This window comes from Ursus arctos, unplaced genomic scaffold (assembly GCF_023065955.2).
Source record: "Ursus arctos isolate Adak ecotype North America unplaced genomic scaffold, UrsArc2.0 scaffold_23, whole genome shotgun sequence".
Classification (NCBI taxonomy): domain Eukaryota; kingdom Metazoa; phylum Chordata; class Mammalia; order Carnivora; family Ursidae; genus Ursus; species Ursus arctos.
This window is the reverse complement of record NW_026622908.1, coordinates 2,371,919-2,390,502: the sequence shown is the minus strand read 5'-3', so window position 1 is coordinate 2,390,502 and position 18,584 is coordinate 2,371,919. Positions and strand designations below refer to the sequence as shown.

The 18,584-nt window shown below is 49.3% G+C and overlaps 1 protein-coding gene across 2 annotated transcripts in view; it reads left to right on the top strand.

Moving 5' to 3' along the window:
- GALNT18 (polypeptide N-acetylgalactosaminyltransferase 18) overlaps positions 1-18,584 on the top strand; it is a 336,223-nt gene that overhangs the window by 268,828 nt on the left and 48,811 nt on the right. For both annotated transcript variants that reach the window (XM_026486788.4, XM_026486787.4), the window contains exon 7: positions 10,539-10,724. In XM_026486788.4, coding sequence (XP_026342573.1) covers positions 10,539-10,724 — 186 coding nt within the window. The remainder of the gene's footprint in view (positions 1-10,538; positions 10,725-18,584) is intronic.

The window sequence follows — 18,584 nt, the reverse complement described above, 5'->3', positions numbered from 1 at the left end:
ACCCAGCACACCAGCTTTTTTAATCTGAATTCCAATGGAGTAAGAGGAAAGCTGCTTAGAACAAATGCCATTTCTGAGTGAGAAAATGTTCAGCATCTCAGATTCCTTTTTATCAGCTGAATGGTAACCTTCAGGGTCCCACTGAGCCAAATGTGGGGGTGATGCTTGGGCTAGACACATAGCTTCCTCTAATGTCTGTGCCCCAGGTCTGCCAAAAGGCCAAACTTTCCCACCTCTGCCATCTCAGCAACACATATGTCACTGAGTCATATGGCCCCTGAAGTGTTGGGGGTGGGGGGTAGCGGTGACAGAGTGTATCCTTTTGTCCAGTGCTTTCTGGTTGCCCTGCAATTCAGAAAAGACCCTCCTGACGTACTATGGGCTATACTCTGGACATTGGTCCAAAGAGTCATCCTTTGGGCCAGTGTCACCATTTTGAGGGGGCATCTGATAGGGACCGTCAATCCGAATTTGATTGGGACATGCTAATGAGCCATTCATATATGTGGGAATTTGTTTCTGATTAGATTAAGCTTCTGAGAGAGGAAAGAAACAGCCACTGATTAAAGACATAAAAAAGGAAACACTTTAAACGAGTAAGTGGTTCATCTTCATATAGCAAAGTATAAATTAAACATAGTCCAGGGGATCAGCTTTGAATAGCAGCTGGATAGAACGGGCTTTTCTGAATACGTCCACAAGGAGAAAATGCTCACTGCAATTCAAAGGAACTTAACCCACCAGAGAGGGCACCGAACACTCCGGAGTAAATGGATGGGCCAACTTATCCGATAAAATGACTCTCGGGCTAGCAACGAGAAGGGTTTTATTTGGATTTCAGAAAATTGCTCCCCGAGTCCCTGTGACATTCAAGGTTATTATTATTCTCTACCAGAATCGGTGATGGTAATGGGGCCAGAGATCTTAGCTCAGAACAAAGCTCGATTAGAGTAGATGGCACACGTGTCAGCGGGACCCTGATTTGGAACTTAGCCAATACTTGTCTCTCAGAGCGTGGGGCTTCTGTAGTTTTGGTTCGATAGAAATGCCTGGACTGGAACTAGCCAGCCTTCCCAGCTTCGTGTGTGAGAAGCTGTGAGGGGCAGCCCTGTCACGTGACTTGACCAAGGCTGAGGTGTGGCTGCAGCCCTGGACTCACCTGGCTGGCTCCAGAATTAGTGGAGCGGCCACAGGGCTGCTACCTAGCCTTCTGAGCAAGCCTGAGCTGTGCGTGACCTTCAAGCCCCAGCCTTTTCCTCTGCCACCCTGCCGCTTTCTCTCTTGGTTTTCTGACCTCTGTTCTGAACATGAAGCAGACTCTCACCCACAGCCTGTTTTGCAGGCGTCCTAACACCTGCCTTCTGGTAGCTCCCTCTCCCGCCTCCTGGGACTAAATCTACTCTCTGTGCCCTCAGCCTCTGGTGGGGTCCTGCTCTGACTGGACTCATCACCTGGACTTGGGAAGTTGTCCCCTTCTGAACAGTGTCTCCACATGCCTGGAACGCTCTACTCCCAAGTCCCCGTCGATAGACGGAACCCCTGATTATCGGTGCTGCAGGGCCCAAGCCTCTCTGGTCACTTTGCCTCTTTGGCAGCTTGTGTTAATCAGAGCTGCACCAGTAGCCCCCAAGTCCCAGAGGCTCAACCCAGAACAAGTTTATTTCCTGCTCACATTAGTCTCCTGAAGGGTGGGAGGCTGTCCTGGCGGCCATTCTCTAGGTGGTGGCTCAGCTTGCTTCCCTCAGGGGGATCCCCATCTTTGAACTTCACGGTCATCCTGCCTTAAGCATGCAGCAGCTTGGGAGGGAGAGAGGTAGAAGTGCTCATGAACGTCTCACGCTGGATCCTTACCGACCTTGGCCAGGAAGTACCGTCGCGTTGGGCTGAGCTGCTCACATGGTTCGTCCGGACTGCAAGGGAGGATGGGAGATGTAGAGGGAGCACAGAGATATTTAGTGAGCAGTAGGAGTCTACCACACCCTTGAAGACCACCCTACTCCTGGCTCCTCTTCGCCATCCTCAGTATGTTCAGGCCTGACTTCTTCCATTTTGTCATGAATCCAGCCTAGCTTGAGTGTGGGGCAATATTAATCAGGCCTGTTGGCCAGTATGAGATCTGTGGTAACCATGAATAAACTCTACTTGGTTGGAACCATTAAAAGATGCCTGCTAATCTCAAGGACTGTATGTTTGCAAAACAATCCTCATGAAATTTCCCATGAGGAAGTCAACGCCCATGGCCCCAGTCTTTATAGTCAGAACACTGGGGTCTGAGGAAAAGCAGAGTCCCCTGTGTGTGATGGGTTAGTTTGCAGAGCCTGGAGCCATCGCTGCCCCTGGGTTTCCTATAGGTAAGAAGCTATTTCAGCAAATCTCAAGTCCCTGCAAAACAGCCTTTTAACTTTTTCTTCATGAAAAGCTTCCAGACATTCCAGCCCAGCTGGTCTCTTTTTGGAATTCTGCCAGATGAATCCTCCTGCTGCTTTCTGATAGTTATGAAGAACCCCTTTCAAACAGGGAAGCTGCTTCAAGTGCTTCTTAGGCTGACCCCAAATCAGACCCTTCAGGGACACCTTCCAAGAAAAAGCACCATTTTCTCCCAAGCAGCAGTTCTGTCCAGAGGACTCTTTGGCAGTGTTTACTGCAAGAGGAGGGCTTGGGGAAACTGCCTCCCCAGAGAGTGTTTTTTCTGTGGGGTCTGATGGAAGAATAAGCATTGTCAGACTTTAAAAATGTTTTCTTACACTTAAAAATAATGAAATATCTACCCTTGGAAACTTGGAAGAGCACCAAGGAAAGTACACTGGAGACCATTCAGAACGAGGGCCCAACTCTTGATCCCGCATTCATGACGTGAGTATCTATCAAGCACCTACCACGTGCCAGGCCCTGTGGAGGCGTAGAGGTTCTTTCATGAGAGCAAGGTGGCCATGGGTCTTCTCTGGCAGGCGGGTATGGCAGGCCTGGAAACAGAATAAAGCTCCTGCTCACTGAAAACCAAGGAGTTACAAATGAAAGCTACAGCAAGAGTGAATTTCACACCCATTGCATTGGCAAGAATTTAAAAAGTTGGGCAATGCCAAATGTTGGCGAGATTGTGAAGCAACTTGAGAGCTCATCTGCGCTGGTGGGAGCAGAACTTGGTATGCTCACTTTGGAAGAGTTTCTCTTTCCCGGGGAAAGTTGAATGTGTATACAACCTATGCCTCAGAAATTCCACTGGGGTGTAAATACACGGAGAGGTGCTCACTCTTGGGCGCCAAGATGCATGTATGAGATTGTTCCAAGAAGGGCTCCTCATTATACTGGAAACAACCAGACTGTCGACCAAGAAGGGGATGCCTAAGTAAACTGCTGTATATTTATACAATGGAACACTCTGGTGATGAAAATAAATGGACCAAGAAGCAAGTTGCGGAATGCAGACAATATGCTTTCATTTATATAGCATTCAAAAACAGAGAAAACCAAATAGATAGTGTAGGTTGATGGCAAGGAAATTAACAAAATTCAGGCTAATGGGTTACCTTCGGGAGTGAGGAAGAGCACACAGTTTTCTGAGTTACTGCTACTGTACTGTTTCTTTAGCAGGGTGGTAGGTAAACCCTTGTTCCTTATATCATGTGTCTTTAATTGTACACGTGCACACAACCATCATAAGTGCTTTGCCAGAGGAAGGATAGGTGATATGGCAACATGTAAGACACATTTAACCAAATTTAAGGCCACCAGGAAGTGTTGGTAGGATTTACTAGGGAAATAAACGTATCCTGGGGGGAAAATCCCAATAAAGGAAATGGTATGGGGTGCAGGGCAGAAATGCGGGAACAGGGATCCTAGGTCTGCCCTAGGAAGTAAAAGAAGTGGGCGTAACAGGATAGCAGAGGATGGCAGATGAAGCTGCAGCAAACAGGAAGGACCAGGTCTCAGAGGTCTTGCAAATCCTGTGAAGGAACGGGATCCTTCCCTGGAGACTGAAGGTGGCAAGTATGGGAGCGAGATGCGGGTTGGAGGAGGTTGGCCCCATATCTTACATCGTCCCCATTCCGACTCCTCCTCTGCCTCACGCCCTTGACCTTGGCTTGCTGGTGGCTTCTGGCATTTGTCGTAGCTTTGCCCAGATCTGACCCGTCATCCTTTCTTAACCCCCATGCAGAACGAGGCCTAGGGGAGGTAAGCAAGGGGCCCCGGGCACAGAATGGAAGGACGCCCGGGGAAGGAAGGCTCTGCAATGGCCCTGCTCAGCATCTTCATTTGCCTGCATTTCTGACCCGACAACCACCCTGCAAATGAGTTTCTGGTCTTCTGCCAGCTATTCTCAGGCCTTGGTCTCAACCTCCATCCTCCTTGTCTCTTCCTTCCCCCAGCCTGCCTGGTTTGGCTTTCTACTCCGTCTCAGCCTTTCACAGCCAAGTTAGGCAAGACAGTTACACATAAAGAGATAATTAACAACGTGAGCCAAGAAATACGGACCACATGAGTGGTACAAATCATGTGTTTCAGGAGTTTGGAGGAGCTGGGCCAGGCTGGCTTTGGATGGATGGAGAGCAGGAAGGAGGCTTTATAGGCTAAAGGAAGACTGGGAACATTTTTTGCCAAGAACAAAGATATCATTAAAAGTCATGAAGAGATAAAAAGCTGGACAGGATGTGGGATCCTGTGGCCCATGGCCATGAAGTACAAGGCTGAGATGCCACCACTCCTAACTCCTTGCCTACAGTAACCATTACTAATAAATTGTGGCGTGCTTTTCCATGGAGCCTGGAGAATTCTTCTCAGAAGGATTCAGAGCCTCAGAATCCTTCTCAACACAGTGCTTCAGAAGGACATTGACAAGAGAATGGATTTAACATGGAATTGTTATTTGCTCTCCTTGACATAGACTGCAGAGTGGGAGAAATGGTCAAACTGTATCCTGTTGCCTTGCCTCCAATGTCTCCCTATTTTACAACTTCTGATTTACAACTCTGCCAGTCATGTCTCAAATACTGGGCGTCATTTGACGTACCGGCAAGAAAATGTAGAGTCACAGAATGCGAGGAGAAGGGGTCTACCGCATCACTGAGTTCAGTACATCCATTGGCAGCTGGAAGAAACTTAAGGCTCAGAGGCGGGGGAGGGGGGCTGGCTTGTTTATATAAGTGGCAAATAAAACCTAAACTCAGATCTTTTGACCCTGACCTTGTACCAGCGTCTCCCAGTCCTGGAAAGGAACAGGAACCTGACCTTCCCTGAGAACCTACCACATGCTTGTCTTTGCTTATGGGAGTTTTTCATACAGCATCTCTCTTAAACCCGCCAGGGCAGCGTGATCCCCAATAAAAAGGCAACTGACATCCACCGACAGGTTCAAGTCAAAGGCTAATGTGTGACAGAGGCAGGATTCAAACTCTGTCAGCCCCAAGACCTGCTTTCCCATATGGTCCCCAGGCGGATGCTCCAAGCCTTTCTGGAAACAATATTAGGATTGGGGCTCTCTGGGAGGGGCAGGTGGTGAGTGAGACTTTACTCCACGCTGAGTGACTGTTGTTTACCATCTACTTCCTGTTCTTGGTCACATCTGGGGGCAAGCCCAGCGACTACCCTGTGGGAGGAGGGCAGGCACTGGCCAGGTAGAGGGCTCTCTCTGCAGTGAGTTCATTCTCCACAGGACAAAGCCGCCTGCTTTCCACCATGCTCATTTGATGACTTGCCAGGTTTTACAGTGTTAATTTAAGCTCTGTAGCCAAAGTGACTCTCTTCAGTTACAGCCAATGTGCACTTAAATGTCAGAGCTTTGCTGAAAAACCGCTTGGGTTTGAAGGAAGTCATTGTGTTCCGTAAAATCTGGCCACATTTTATGTTTATGGCCTTTATTAGGGGATCCAGCTGAGCGAGTTAGAACTGCCTCTCCGTAGTCCGTGAAAGCCCAGAACTCTAGGATTGCAGGAGTCACTCGCTGAAATAACGGCTGTTGTGTGTGTACTAAATGCCTTGTGCCCGTCTATGCAATGTGATCCTTGTCTTCCTGGAGCTTCTAGTCTAGCAGGGAGCAGGGGAAAGACATTGAAAGAGTAAATACATAAATGGAAGTGTTGCAATTAAGTGTTACTCAGTAAAAGGGTGGGGGCCCTGTAAGTATTTCAAGGGGACCTAACGGGCAGTCAGAGAGGTAATGTTTGAGCTGGGTGACAAGGGCGGGGGGGGGGATTATTCCAGAAAGATGAAATAGCAGGAGCAAAGGCACAGAGACAGGAAAGAACTTGGTGTGGTCAAGAAATCTATCTCCCAGTGTCCATCCAGAAGCCACAAGATCCAGCCTACATCCAGGGCTGACGTGCATCAGGTGTCCCCAGTGCCCGAGGGACTGAGCACAGACCTCACTTGCTCTAACAAGCCAGGCTCGCATGCACCCCATGTAAAAATCAAGCTCTACATCTTGTAGGTGCTTCCTGTGTCCTGTGACCTCATCGGCCTTCTTGGTTACTGAACCTTGGCCTTCACTTTTTAGCCGTGTCTTTGGTGCCCACCTTCCCAGCCCTCCCTCCCTTGGCACCCTCACCCCCTGGAACTTGCAAGGCTAAGCCATCACCGCCTCCCGCATCTTTGCCCTCCACCCAGTGGCCCTGCTTCTCTGGCACAATCCTTCCTGTCTGTAGCCTCCTTCTGGTTTGGGTCTTTCTACCTCCTGTCCCAGGCAGAGCTCCCCTTCCCTCCTTTCCTCATCCCCTGCCCCACCCAAACCTCCATGGAAGTTTCATGATGTCATCTTCCACAAGGTCCAAATGCCAGTGGTTCTCTTTCCTATCCTTTGTCTACCATCCATGAGAGGGTCTCCGAGGTCACCTGTCGGTAAGACTTTTGAGAATCTCTGTGTGTCAAGTCAATGGTCAGCAGAGCTGCTCATCACCTGGGGACCAGAGAATGTGGGCTTCCTCTTGTTTATCTGTGGCATTGGGCAGGGTCCAAAAGTGGTGGGCTAAACATGCTGAGTCCACGTCTTCTGTTCCGATGCCCAGAGACTGCTAGGAACCCAAAGGCTGCCTTCGAGACAGATGCCATCATCCTCTGCATCGATGAGTTCCTTTGCACAGAAGGGAGGAGAGTGGGGATGACCTCTAGGTTAACAGGTGTTCTCATCTCTAGGGAGGAACCTGGTGCACTGTTCCACACTGAGCCGGGCGCTCTGGAGGGCAGCCTGTCTCTTGTCTGGTGGGCTTCAGCCAGATATGTGAGTCCTCTGCAGTTATATTTTTCCCTGAAGGTGGATGTACAGGAGAGCCAAAGAGCAGTGATTGTAAGGTTATTATAAAATAATAACGTACACAGGAGCTTCCTGAGCCCACAGCCCAGTGTGGAAGTGACTCCTGTTATGTGTGTTTCATAGACAAGAAGTTGAATGAGGCAAAGTTGCCCCTCCGCAGACACACAGTGGGGACAGAATGGACTCAGGTGTCCTGCCCCTACCTCCTTGACTGCCAGTGCTCAGACTGAAGCAGGCCCGGGGTTGAACACAAATCGGCACGTCCCCCTCCCCGGGGCACCGCTGAGGCTTGGGCAGAGAAGTCGCCTGCCAAAGGTGACACAGCAGCAGGTGCCAGAGCAGAATATTTGCATCTAGTTCTCACTGGCTCCAAAGCTGTGCTTTCAAATATTACGTCCTCCCCCGCCCCAGCCCAGCTCCACCCCTGCTGGAATCCCATGATCTGTCCTGGGCACTGTTTGCCCACGTCTGTAGGAGGCCCTGGGCAGGGGTGGAGTAGGTAACTGCATGTGCAGAAGCCCAGGGATGGGAGAACAACCAGCATGCTGGAGGAAGTGAAAACCGTCAGCGAGGCTGTGCCATCGAGTGCACGGGGGCGCAAGACCTGGGCTGGAGGGCTGGGCAGGGCCAGGCCCCAGGAGCCTTGGGGCTGTGCTGGTAACCTACAGGGGGACGTGATCTGCTTTACACCTCGCAAAGATCCCTCTGGCTGCTGGGAGGAGAAGAGACTGGAGGAGGAAGGCAGGAGGGAGATCAGTTGTTTGGAGGCTGTTCAGAGTCCTGATGAAACACGGCAGTGGTCTGGACAAGGGCCGTGGCCATGATGCAGGAAAACGGGAGTGGGTTCGAGAGCCCGTGAGTGAGAACACCCCGTTCCTTTTACTGTGCACTGAGGGTGGATGGGAGGTGTGGCCACCACCCTTCCGACTGGAACCACGTCAGATGTGCCCACTCTAAAGTGAAATGGTGAACCGACTCTTCGAGAAACAGGTCTTGTAAGAAGAGAGCTTTGTTACGAATCATGTTCTGTGTTGTGTTGCTGAAATATGCCAAGTAATAGCCTCCGTTCCAGTGGCAAAAGAATAATTACCCCGACTCTTCGTGCTGTCAGTAACATATAGACAGTATTCACAGGCTTTCATTGCAAATCTGAGCAAAGTGAATTGGAAGTCAGCACGATCCCCAGAATGTATAGGTCATGGAAATGAAGGTGCACAGCCTGGGGCCTTCCATGGCTTCCTCTCTTCCATGAGCTTCGGTGGGGATCAGACAGGTCCTTTTCTCTTCAGTACCAGCTGTGTGGCCTTGGCCCAGGGACAGCCTTTAGTCTCAGTTTCCCCATTTGGAACTGGAGACATGAACAACTGCCTCACAGAGTTATTCTGAAGACCCCGCTGAATATCATTTGTATAGTAACAGCTGAGCTGATGGCATGCTTATTATGTGCCAGGCATTTTCCTAAGCACTCTGTATATAATCATTTTAATCTCCTCGGTAACCTCATGAGAGAGGCACTATTATAATCCCCATTTGAGAGGAGGAAACTGAAACACAGCGAGATGGAGTGACTCACCCAAGGTCATGCAGCTATCATGAAACAGAGCCAGGATTTAAATCCAAGTAGTGTGGTTCCAGATCGTCTGCTCATAACCACCACATGGTGCCACCTGCCCGCATGCACAGTCCAGTACCTGGCACACGGCAGACACCCAGTGGGAAGGCTCTAAATAATACACTAAATGCAAGACAAGCTCAGAAAGTGGAAAGGCAATCGGTTGCCTTCCAACTCTGACAGCCTGGAGCGACCAACGAACTGGTGTGAAATAGACGGGCAGACGAAAAGGCATTCGCTTCCTAACTCCGGGGGTAATTAAGCAAAATCCAGAGTTGACCTTAGAGTACGCTTATCTTGATGAACACTGAGAAATGTATAGAATTGTTGAATCATTAATTGTACACCTGAAACTAACATAACACCATATGTTAACTACACTTGAATTTAAAAAAAAAAAACAGAAAGAAAAAACAAAGTTGACCTTATCTTGGATGAAGACCTATGGTCGTTGATGGATATGATTTATAAGTGTGAACATTATGTACCAAACTCTCCAGTTGACAGTAGCTGGCATGCGGCCTCTGCTGTCCGCCCGGAGATGTTGACTGTGCTCCCTCAGAAGCCTCATTCATCAGCTCTGGCCCAGTATTTCAGATTTGTCCCACATTTATTAAGCATCCATCACTTATCGATTGAGTGATTAAATGCCATCAGCCATATATTTATTCAACAAGTACTTGCAAAGCACCTCTCTGTGCCAGGCCTTGTGTTAGGTGCTGGAGACAAAAACTGAGTGAGATGTGGGTTCTTCCATCTAGGAACACAGAGTGAAGGAGGCGGGGAGGCTCACAGGTAAGCAGAAGTCGTGAGAGCAAAAGCTTTGAGGGCCAGAGGAGGGAGCGATTGGCTCTGCCCCCAAGAATTGCACAAAGACCCCACAACGGAGAGGTCATGTGGCCAAGATCTTCAGAGATTATATTTGTTCAGCTGGAGAAGGAGTGGCATTCTAAAATGACACATAGAATGGGCTAAAGCCTAAAGGCACAAAAGGATGTGCACGTTCCAGAACACTCAAAGTTCAGAGTGGCTGGAATGATTGTGGCGAGGTCTCCAAGACACTGTCCCTCGACACTCAGAACAGAAGATCATTTTTTTTTATTTTCTTTTAAATCAAATTGCATCTAGTTCAAGCTCTTAGTCACTGAGGTCAGCGAGAAGTTTCGCATGATTCCTTTCTTTGTATCTCCCTCTCTCTTGGGTTCTATCAGAACTCAGGCTGAGGACAGATGGACCAGAAGACGGGCACCTGGCTCTCTCCTTCTGGTGATCACTAATCTGTGTCCAGGCCCATGTGGTCCGTTTTAGGATGCTGTCTGTGCTGGGAGACTCTGTGGCTTCCTCCATGTCAAGCACTGCAGCAGAGACCATTTTTGTTAACTTCTCCACCAGGGGCAAGGAAAACCCAGATCTTTGGTCACAAAATGTATAATCTCTTCCTTGCGGGGTAGAAGGAATGGAAAGAGAAGGTGCATGAATTCTTTGCTGTTAAATCCATGGCTACAAGAAACAAGACACAAACGGACCCAGTCATCTTCCCGAAACCAGAGTGGAAATAAGGGAGAGCTCAGTGTTCGTCTCAGAGACAAGATGGAGAGAGCTGGAGTTGGCCGTGCTCAGCCTGAGTGGTCACCTGTGGTCTGGTTTAGTGGGCACTGATGAGTGGCTCTGTGTCTCCTACAGGTGTGGCAGTGTGGTGGCAGCGTGGAAGTCCTGCCTTGCTCTCGGATTGCCCACATTGAGCGAGCCCACAAGCCCTACACGGAGGACCTCACGGCCCATGTCCGCAGGAATGCCCTCAGGGTGGCTGAAGTCTGGATGGACGAATTCAAAAGCCATGTCTACATGGCATGGAACATACCCCAAGAGGTAGGAAGCCCCTGTGGGGATGGGGTTTTGGGAGTTGGCTGGGGAAAAAAAAACACAAAAACAAAAAATATGGGACTAAACCCTTCTTCCCATGGATCAACCAGAGTCTTGTGATCCATACTAGGGTAGGCTCTCAGCCCCAAAAGACACCACATGTGGAAGAAGAGAGGCTGACCGTGAGGCATTAAGCTGTGTCTTATCCCCACTCCTGTCCCTGGGCAGCATGCTTAAAGAAAGACTTCTCTCCCGACCTCAGTATCCTTATTTTATTTTATTTTATTTTATTTATTTTATTTTATTTTTTTAAATTTATTTATTTATTTTAGAGAGAAGCCATATAGGGAGGAGGGACAGAGGGAGAGAGAAACCCAAGCAGACTCCATGCTGAGTGCAGAGCCCAATCTGGGCCCAATTCCATGACCCTGACATCACGACCTGAGACCAAACCAAGAGTCAGATGCTTAACCAACTGTGCCACCCAGGAGCCCCATCAGTGTCCTCATTTTAAATGTGGCTTGGTCAGTTGGGTATCTGACTTTGGCTCTGGTCATGATCTCAGGTCATGATCTCAGGTCATGATCTCAGGGTCCTGGGACCGAGCCCCACATTGGTCTCCACACACAGTGTGGAGTCTGCTTCTCCCTCTCCCTCTGCCCCTCCACCTGCTCGTGCTCACTTGCTCTCTCTCTCTCTCAAATAAATGAATAAATAAAATATTTTTAAAAATAAAGAAATAAATGAGAACGTTGGAGCAAAGGGCTCCAAGTTTACTTCCTGTTCCCAGGTCCTCAGCTTCTCTGCTATATAAATATACCAGAAATTACCAGAATTCACAAAATGCACCTTCATCTCCCTGTAGACTGAATTCAGGCTTCTCCATTGAACCTTTGAGCAGAGCAATAAAGAACGTCCATATGCCTTTGAGATTTCTTAAACCACATGCCTGGGAAGGGGATACACTCTCACAGGGACCCCCAGGAGGAGAAGTAAAGTGTTCTGGACATTTTTAGGCTGTTTCTAACCTTCACAGAATCTCATCATTGCCTGCCAGTGTCCTCTATCCCTCTTGTCACCGACACTTAAGAAGCCCAGGGAGAATGAAGCATGAGAGACTATGGACTATGAGAAACAAACTGAGGGCCTCAGAGGGGAGGGGGGTAGAGGAATGGGATAGGCTGGTGATGGGTAGTAAGGAGGGCACGTATTGCATGGTGCACTGGGTGTTATACACAACTAATGAATCATCGAACTTTACATCAAAAACCAGGGATGTACTGTATGGTGACTAACATAATATAATAAAAAACATTAAAATAAAAATTAAAGAAAAGAAGCGCCAGGGAAAAAGCAATGTTTCTCTAGTAGATTTGTTCAGCCTTGCCACATGTCATATGGAAACGACCTTGGACCACTGAGTTGGGAGAACCCAACAGATGCCAGCCACAGGGTCCCAACCTGCTTACCAGCCTGTCTGCCTGGAGTTCATTGCTCATGTTGCAGTGTCTATGTGAGACAGCTGTTGACGGCATGACCTCCTTCTTTCCCCCTTGGGAGTCCTTTAAAAGGTTTTAGTTCTTTCTTCCTAATAGGGAAATAGTTTATTTTCGCCTGAAGTTTCCATATGAAGGCCCTTTTCCCTGATCTCTCGACCCAGCTAATGGGTCTGGCTAAGTGATTGAGAAAATAGGCTGGGCCATGGGCGGGAGCTTTTAGGCAGCCCCCCATCACCACCACCACCATGGGGGAGGAGGCTTGGGTCGGGAGGTGTACTCCCACAACCAGTGACATTTCAGCAGTAGAGAGAAGAATGAGGAGCCAAGAAGTACCAGCCAGGGTGCAGGCAACCTTAATGAACCAGCCCCAGGATTGCATTCCTGACATTTGGAGTGTTTCTAGGGAAGCAGCAGTGCCTGCTGGAGCCATCTGTGGCTGTGGGCGTTGGATCACGGTGTTCTGGGGAGCATGCTGACCACCACTGTGGGTGTCCTCTGATAGCAAAATGTTAAGAACGCTTGGAAAGTCCCCCAGGAACTTAGCAGTAAAGCATCATAGGTCCCCAGTCCCTTAACAAAGTCCTGTCCATACTCCTGCCACCTTCTCTCTGCACCCCAAACCTACAAACCTTTTAGACTTCTCCCCTCATTGTGGCTGCCAGATGTCAACATGGACAGTAAACCCAATGAATAGCAGAGAAGCAAGTGAGAAAAGTAATTGGAAAATGATGAAACTCAGCGTGTGTCTGTGACTCCTCAGAGGGGTAGTTCAAACCCAGTCAACTGGGTGGGAGGAGAGGAGAGTGAACTCAAGAAAGGCAGATGAGGGATGGGAGTGTCCAGGATAAAGGCTCAGGTGTAAACGGAAGAGGTCAGTGTGTTTTTTAAGAATCTATCCCTTGACCCCCGCTGTTCCCTGCTTTGGCAAATTCCCTCTCCTACTTCTTCTCAGGCTTTTGGAAAGAGTCAACACCTTTTCCCCTCCATTCACTTCTCAAGTCATATCCCAGTATTGCACCAACATTGCTTGTGACAAAGCATCCTAACTGCTTAATGGACATTTTAAAGTCTTTAACCTACAAGATCCCACCTTTCCCTTGAAACTCTGTACTCACTTGGCTCCATGATGCCACAGCCTACTATTTTCCCATCTCTCTCTGATTGCTCCTAATTCCCTTGTGGGCAACTCTCACCTCCCTCAGATGCGTAAGTGCACCGAGGGATCCTTCCTTGGCCAGCCTCTCCAATTATACATCATCTCCCTGGTGGCTCCATCTGTTCCTGGGTGCTTCTGTCTGTTGATGACTCCCTAACGAAGATCTCTAGCCCTGACTTCTGCCTTTAGCTTCAGACCTACAGCTGCACATCTCTGGGCGCTGCCTTGGGCACTTCAGCTTGCGTCTGCCAAAACGGAGACCATCCTTCCCCCAGCTGCTCCTGTCCTTCCCCCCACAGTGTAGGATACCGCCGTCTGCCCACAGCTACGAGCGTGAAACTGAGCATCTTCCTTTGATCCTTCTTTCCCTCAAGCCCCGCTCCCAGCCCATCACCGAGTTCTCGCCTGTCCATTCCTAGCCCCATCACGCCTGACTTCAAGCCTTGTCTCTTCCTCTGCAAGAGCGTCAGACTGGTTTTCCTGGCTCAAGCCTTATCCCCTTCACATCTATCATCCATACTACCCAAAGTTATCTTTAAAAAAATGAAACAAAACAAAACAAAACTCACAGTGACCACATCATTGCCCTGCTTAAAATCTTTAAAGGACTCTCCACTGTGCACAAGACCAGGCATTAAGCCCACTGTTTGACCTGCTTTGTCCTCTGCCTGCCTCCAGCCCCCTGCCCCCACCCTGTCCTGGAGATCGTGGACTGCAGGGACAGTGAGAACTCCAGAGTCCGTTCCACACGCTTTCTCGCCTCTCGCTCATTTTGTTCTCTCTGCTTAGAATTCCCTACCCGCTGCCTCTTCCCCAGCCTCCACCCTACCCATCTCTCTCCACCCTATTAGATTCAGCGCCGGGGACCCCTCCTCTAGGAAGTCAGCCTCGGTGGGAGAAAATGCCCCCTTTGCCTGCATGTCTCTGTCATTGCATCATCACCTTGTAAAAGAATGTTCTGTTGTGTAAAAGTCTCTCTCTCTTTCTCTCATTAAACCAGGGGCTCTCAAATCTGGCCGAACTTTAAAATCACTTGTGCTCCAGCCCCAGAGATTATGACTTAATTGGTTTGGAAGGGGACCAGGGATCTTTTTTTGGAAAGCTCTTCAGGGATTCTCATGTCCATCCAGGGCTGAGAACCACTGCATTAGACTCAGGCTTTCTGGGGACAGAGTGTGTTCTTCCCCTTTGTGTTGCCAGGCCTCGCACAAGGCAGGGCTCATGGTCAGAGCTCAGTAAAGCCTCGCTGATGCTTATTAACAAATGTATCTGCTGGCGGTGTGTGTCATTCCTTTCTCCCTTGGTCAGTGGCTCCTAAAAGCACATCTGCAGACCAACTGCATTAGAATCACTTGAAGAGCTTTTTAAAAACACTGCTTCTGGGTCTCATCCTTAGAAATTCTGATGAGTAGGTGCCTAGTGGGGCCAGAATCTGTTAAAAACTTTCTGGGTGGTGGTTTGGGGCTGCCAGGTTTGAGTAATACTGGTTTAGCTCATGCTGCTAGTCTTTCCAAATCCACCCTGAGCATCACCTACTCCAGGAAGCCTTCTGTGACTGCTCACCCTCCCTTCCCCACCGTCCTGGCTGCCCCACGCAATGAGAAGGACTAAGGGCTCCTTCCTCGTCTGCTCTCCTGTAAGCTCTGCTTCCCCATGTGCTCCACGTTGTGTGCAGAGAGACTATTCACTTGTCCGGATCTTCCAGATCCTCCTTTCAGGCGAAGTCCGTACCTTCTTCCTATTTGTATGCACAGTGCTTAGGACAACACCTGGCACATCCCGAAGATGAACTGACAAAGAAAGAAGAGGGGGGAACTGTGGGTGCCACGTGCCCCCCGTGTTTTCCCCAAGAGCATCCCCAGCTGCCCTTGATGGGCTGGCGTCCCAATACCTTGTGCTCAGCCACAAGCACATCCGTTCCCTGTTGACTTCACCATTTGTCTGCAGCATCCTAGCTGCGGGAACAGAGCTGGGCCCCTTGACCCTGCCCGATGGCTGCCTTGAGAGTTAAATAAGTCAGTATACATAGAGACTTTGATCAGTGCCCGGCCAGCAGAAAAAGCACCAGAGAAGCATTACCTCTTGCTGTGGCTGGCCTGGCTTATGCCCGCCGCCTTCCCACCCCAGCTTTAAAATGCCCTTGCCGGGCCGCCCTCCTCCCCGGTGGCCTGCGCTGAGCCGTCCCCAGGCTGTGCGCCAGCCAGAGCCGGCTCTCACCGCTTCCTTACCACGTTCAGGCCCAAGCTTTTGGAAGGCCGGAGGAGCCGCCAGCTCTCGTATCCCTCCTGCTTTAATTGAAAATCAGTTTGCTTATCAACAAACGGAAAGTCGGTGTGCAGCAAAGCATCAATATTTTCTCACACAGGGTTCGGGAACTCTAGACCCGCCCCCACTTCCTCTTGCCCAAAGACAGGCTGTGTGCCAGGAAGGACTCACCACGGTGCGGAGGGGACAGCCCTTCTTTAGGTTTGGCTACGAGTCAGGGTGCGTGTGGCCGCACACACTGGGGCAGGGGTATCCGACAGCTTTTTGTGTGGTGAGCGTGTTCGTTTCCAAGGGCTGCCGTAACCAGGTACCACAAATCGAGGAGCTTTAAACAGCAGAATTTGGTTCTCTCACAGTTGTGGAGCCCAGAAGCCCGACATCAAGGTGCTGGCAGTGCTCTGCTCCCTCTGAAGGCTCTAGGGGAGGATATTTCTTGCCTTTCCAGTTTTTGGTGGCTCCTGGGCTCCTGGCATTCTTTGGCTTGTCAGTGCATCACTCCAGTCTCAGCCCGTCTCTGTCTCTGCGTGTTCAAACCTCCTCCTCTCTTATGAAGATACTGGTCATTGCATTTAGAGCTCACCCTAAATCCAGAATTATTTCATTCTCTAATGAATTCCATCTGCAATGATCCGATTTCCAAGTAAGATCACATTCGTAGGTCTGGGTAGACATGAATTTTGCAGGAGACACTATTCAACACACTAAGTATTTGGTAAAGAAGGAAGATATGTTTATTGTTTTTTTAATAATATGGGCCAACATGACCTTCTCTGAGAAAGTTTGCTTATTTCTCAATTTCTTTGTATTGTGTTCAGTTAGCCAGCATATAGACGTCATAAGTTTCTGTGATAGTGTTCAACAGTTCATTAGTTGTGTATAACAGTTTCTGCCCCCAATCTGAAAAGGGTTTGATGCAATTTACAGTAAACATGCGGTACAGACATGCTGAACCATTAAAACAGAAAGGCAAGTCAATTAATAAATAGGAAAAGAAGGGGCGCCTGGGTGGCGCAGTCGTTAAGCGTCTGCCTTTGGCTCAGGGTGTGATCCCAGCGTTCTGGGATCGAGCCCCACATCGGGCTCCCTGCTCCGCTAGGAGCCTGCTTCTTCCTCTCGCACTCCCCCTGCTTGTCTCTCTCTCACTGGCTGTCTCTCTCACTGGCTGTCTCTGTGTCAAATAAATAAATAAAATCTTTAAAAAAAAAAAAATAAAATAAATAAATAAATAGGAAGAGGAAAGGGGCACGATAACCGGAATATACACTGAGCAAAGCTCTGATCCTTGAGTCTCCTAGAAGTTAAAGACGAAATGGACCTCTGAGGGATAGTTCTCCCACCTTCCATTAGATCATAAGGAGAGAGACAAACTTTCCCTTGATCCTGAGTGTAGAAAGAAAGTTTTCCCATAGGAACCCCGAATTTAAGAAAACATGGAGGCTTTCCAGAGACAGGTCCTTCTAGTGGCTTCCCATAAAAGCTGAGACACAATGTTAGTTTGTTTTCATATAAAGGCAATTATACCGTGAAGGGGGAAGGCCTGGGTCCTGGCAAATAGCTTTATGATATAAGGCTAAGGTGCAGAGAACTTTAAAGGGCTAATACTTACCAGGTCCCTTGGGGTGAGGGTGGGGGAGTGAGTAGGTCACATGTATTGCCAGTTGCTCTGTTCAAGACTTTATAAATATTTTCTCTTTTTTTTTTTTTAAAGATTTTATTTATTTATTTGACAGAGATAGAGACAGCCAGCGAGAGAGGGAACACAAGCAGGGGGAGCGGGAGAGGAAGAAGCAGGCTCATAGCGGAAGAGCCTGATGTGGGGCTCGATCCCATAACGCCGGGATCACGCCCTGAGCCGAAGGCAGGCGCTCAACCACTGTGCCACCCAGGTGCCCCAAGACTTTATAAATATTTTCTCGACCTGGTCTCATCCATATAGCTCAGGCTTAGTGGTAGGTCAGGGTCACAGAATCCAGCAGAGAGAGGCCAAGTAGCAGTTGCTGGGAGGGCTCTGGGCAGGAGCCGAGGAGCAGGCAAATCATCAAGATGTCCTCAGAAGGTAGGTCCTCGCTGACAGGGTACCGTAACGGTCCGAAACTTAAACCTTCGGGCGTAGCAGGTTCAAGTTTTTTCTGTTGCCTAAATTCTGGTAGGCAAAAATAAGTGTATTTCTTCTGTATCTGCACTTTGTTGTTACTCGAGCCCCCATGTCTAATACCAAACGCTTCGTTCCCATTCGGTGCACATACGTTCAGCGGCCATCTTTGTGACTTTTCTCAGACACTTCAAACGTAAACTCTGTCCATTTCAGTCCATTTCATGATCTTCCCAAGCCCGGGAACTTGACCCCAGAGTTGATGCTAGAACCCGGGGGTTCACACAGCCAGCACAGGAGCTGCGGTGTCAGTGAGAGAGTGTATCTCTCTGTCCTCCTGTCTCTCCACTCTGGGCTGGTGTCTCATTAGATAGCACAGACCTATTTGGTCCCTGGCTCCATGGTGTCACCCTCTGAGATGCCACTGAGTCCCCACCCAATCCCGAGCTGCAGAGACTCCTCACCGTCCTCAGCTGTGACATCAGCTCTTCCTCAGCTGGTCTGTGCCCAGTTCAATGGCTGGTGTGCAGGCCCGGAGACTCCCTGTTCTCCCCTCTGCTCTGGGACCACAAGAAACGTGGGGGCTTCTCCCTCTCACTAACTCAAGGACACATCCATGTCTCCATTACTACTCCTTGCCTGCTGTTCGGTGATGGCTCAGGGGCCACCTCTCTGATATCCCTGGCAAGTGACAGACACAGTACTCTCTACACTAAGACCCCCAAGCTGAGAGAGACTCTGCTGCTCCCACAAGAGCGTGGGTCTTAGGAGGTGGAAGGGCAGGCTCATCCAGGAGCACAACACAGGTTAAAAGTGCGAACGCCAGACCCAGGTTGAGGGGGTTCAAATCTCAG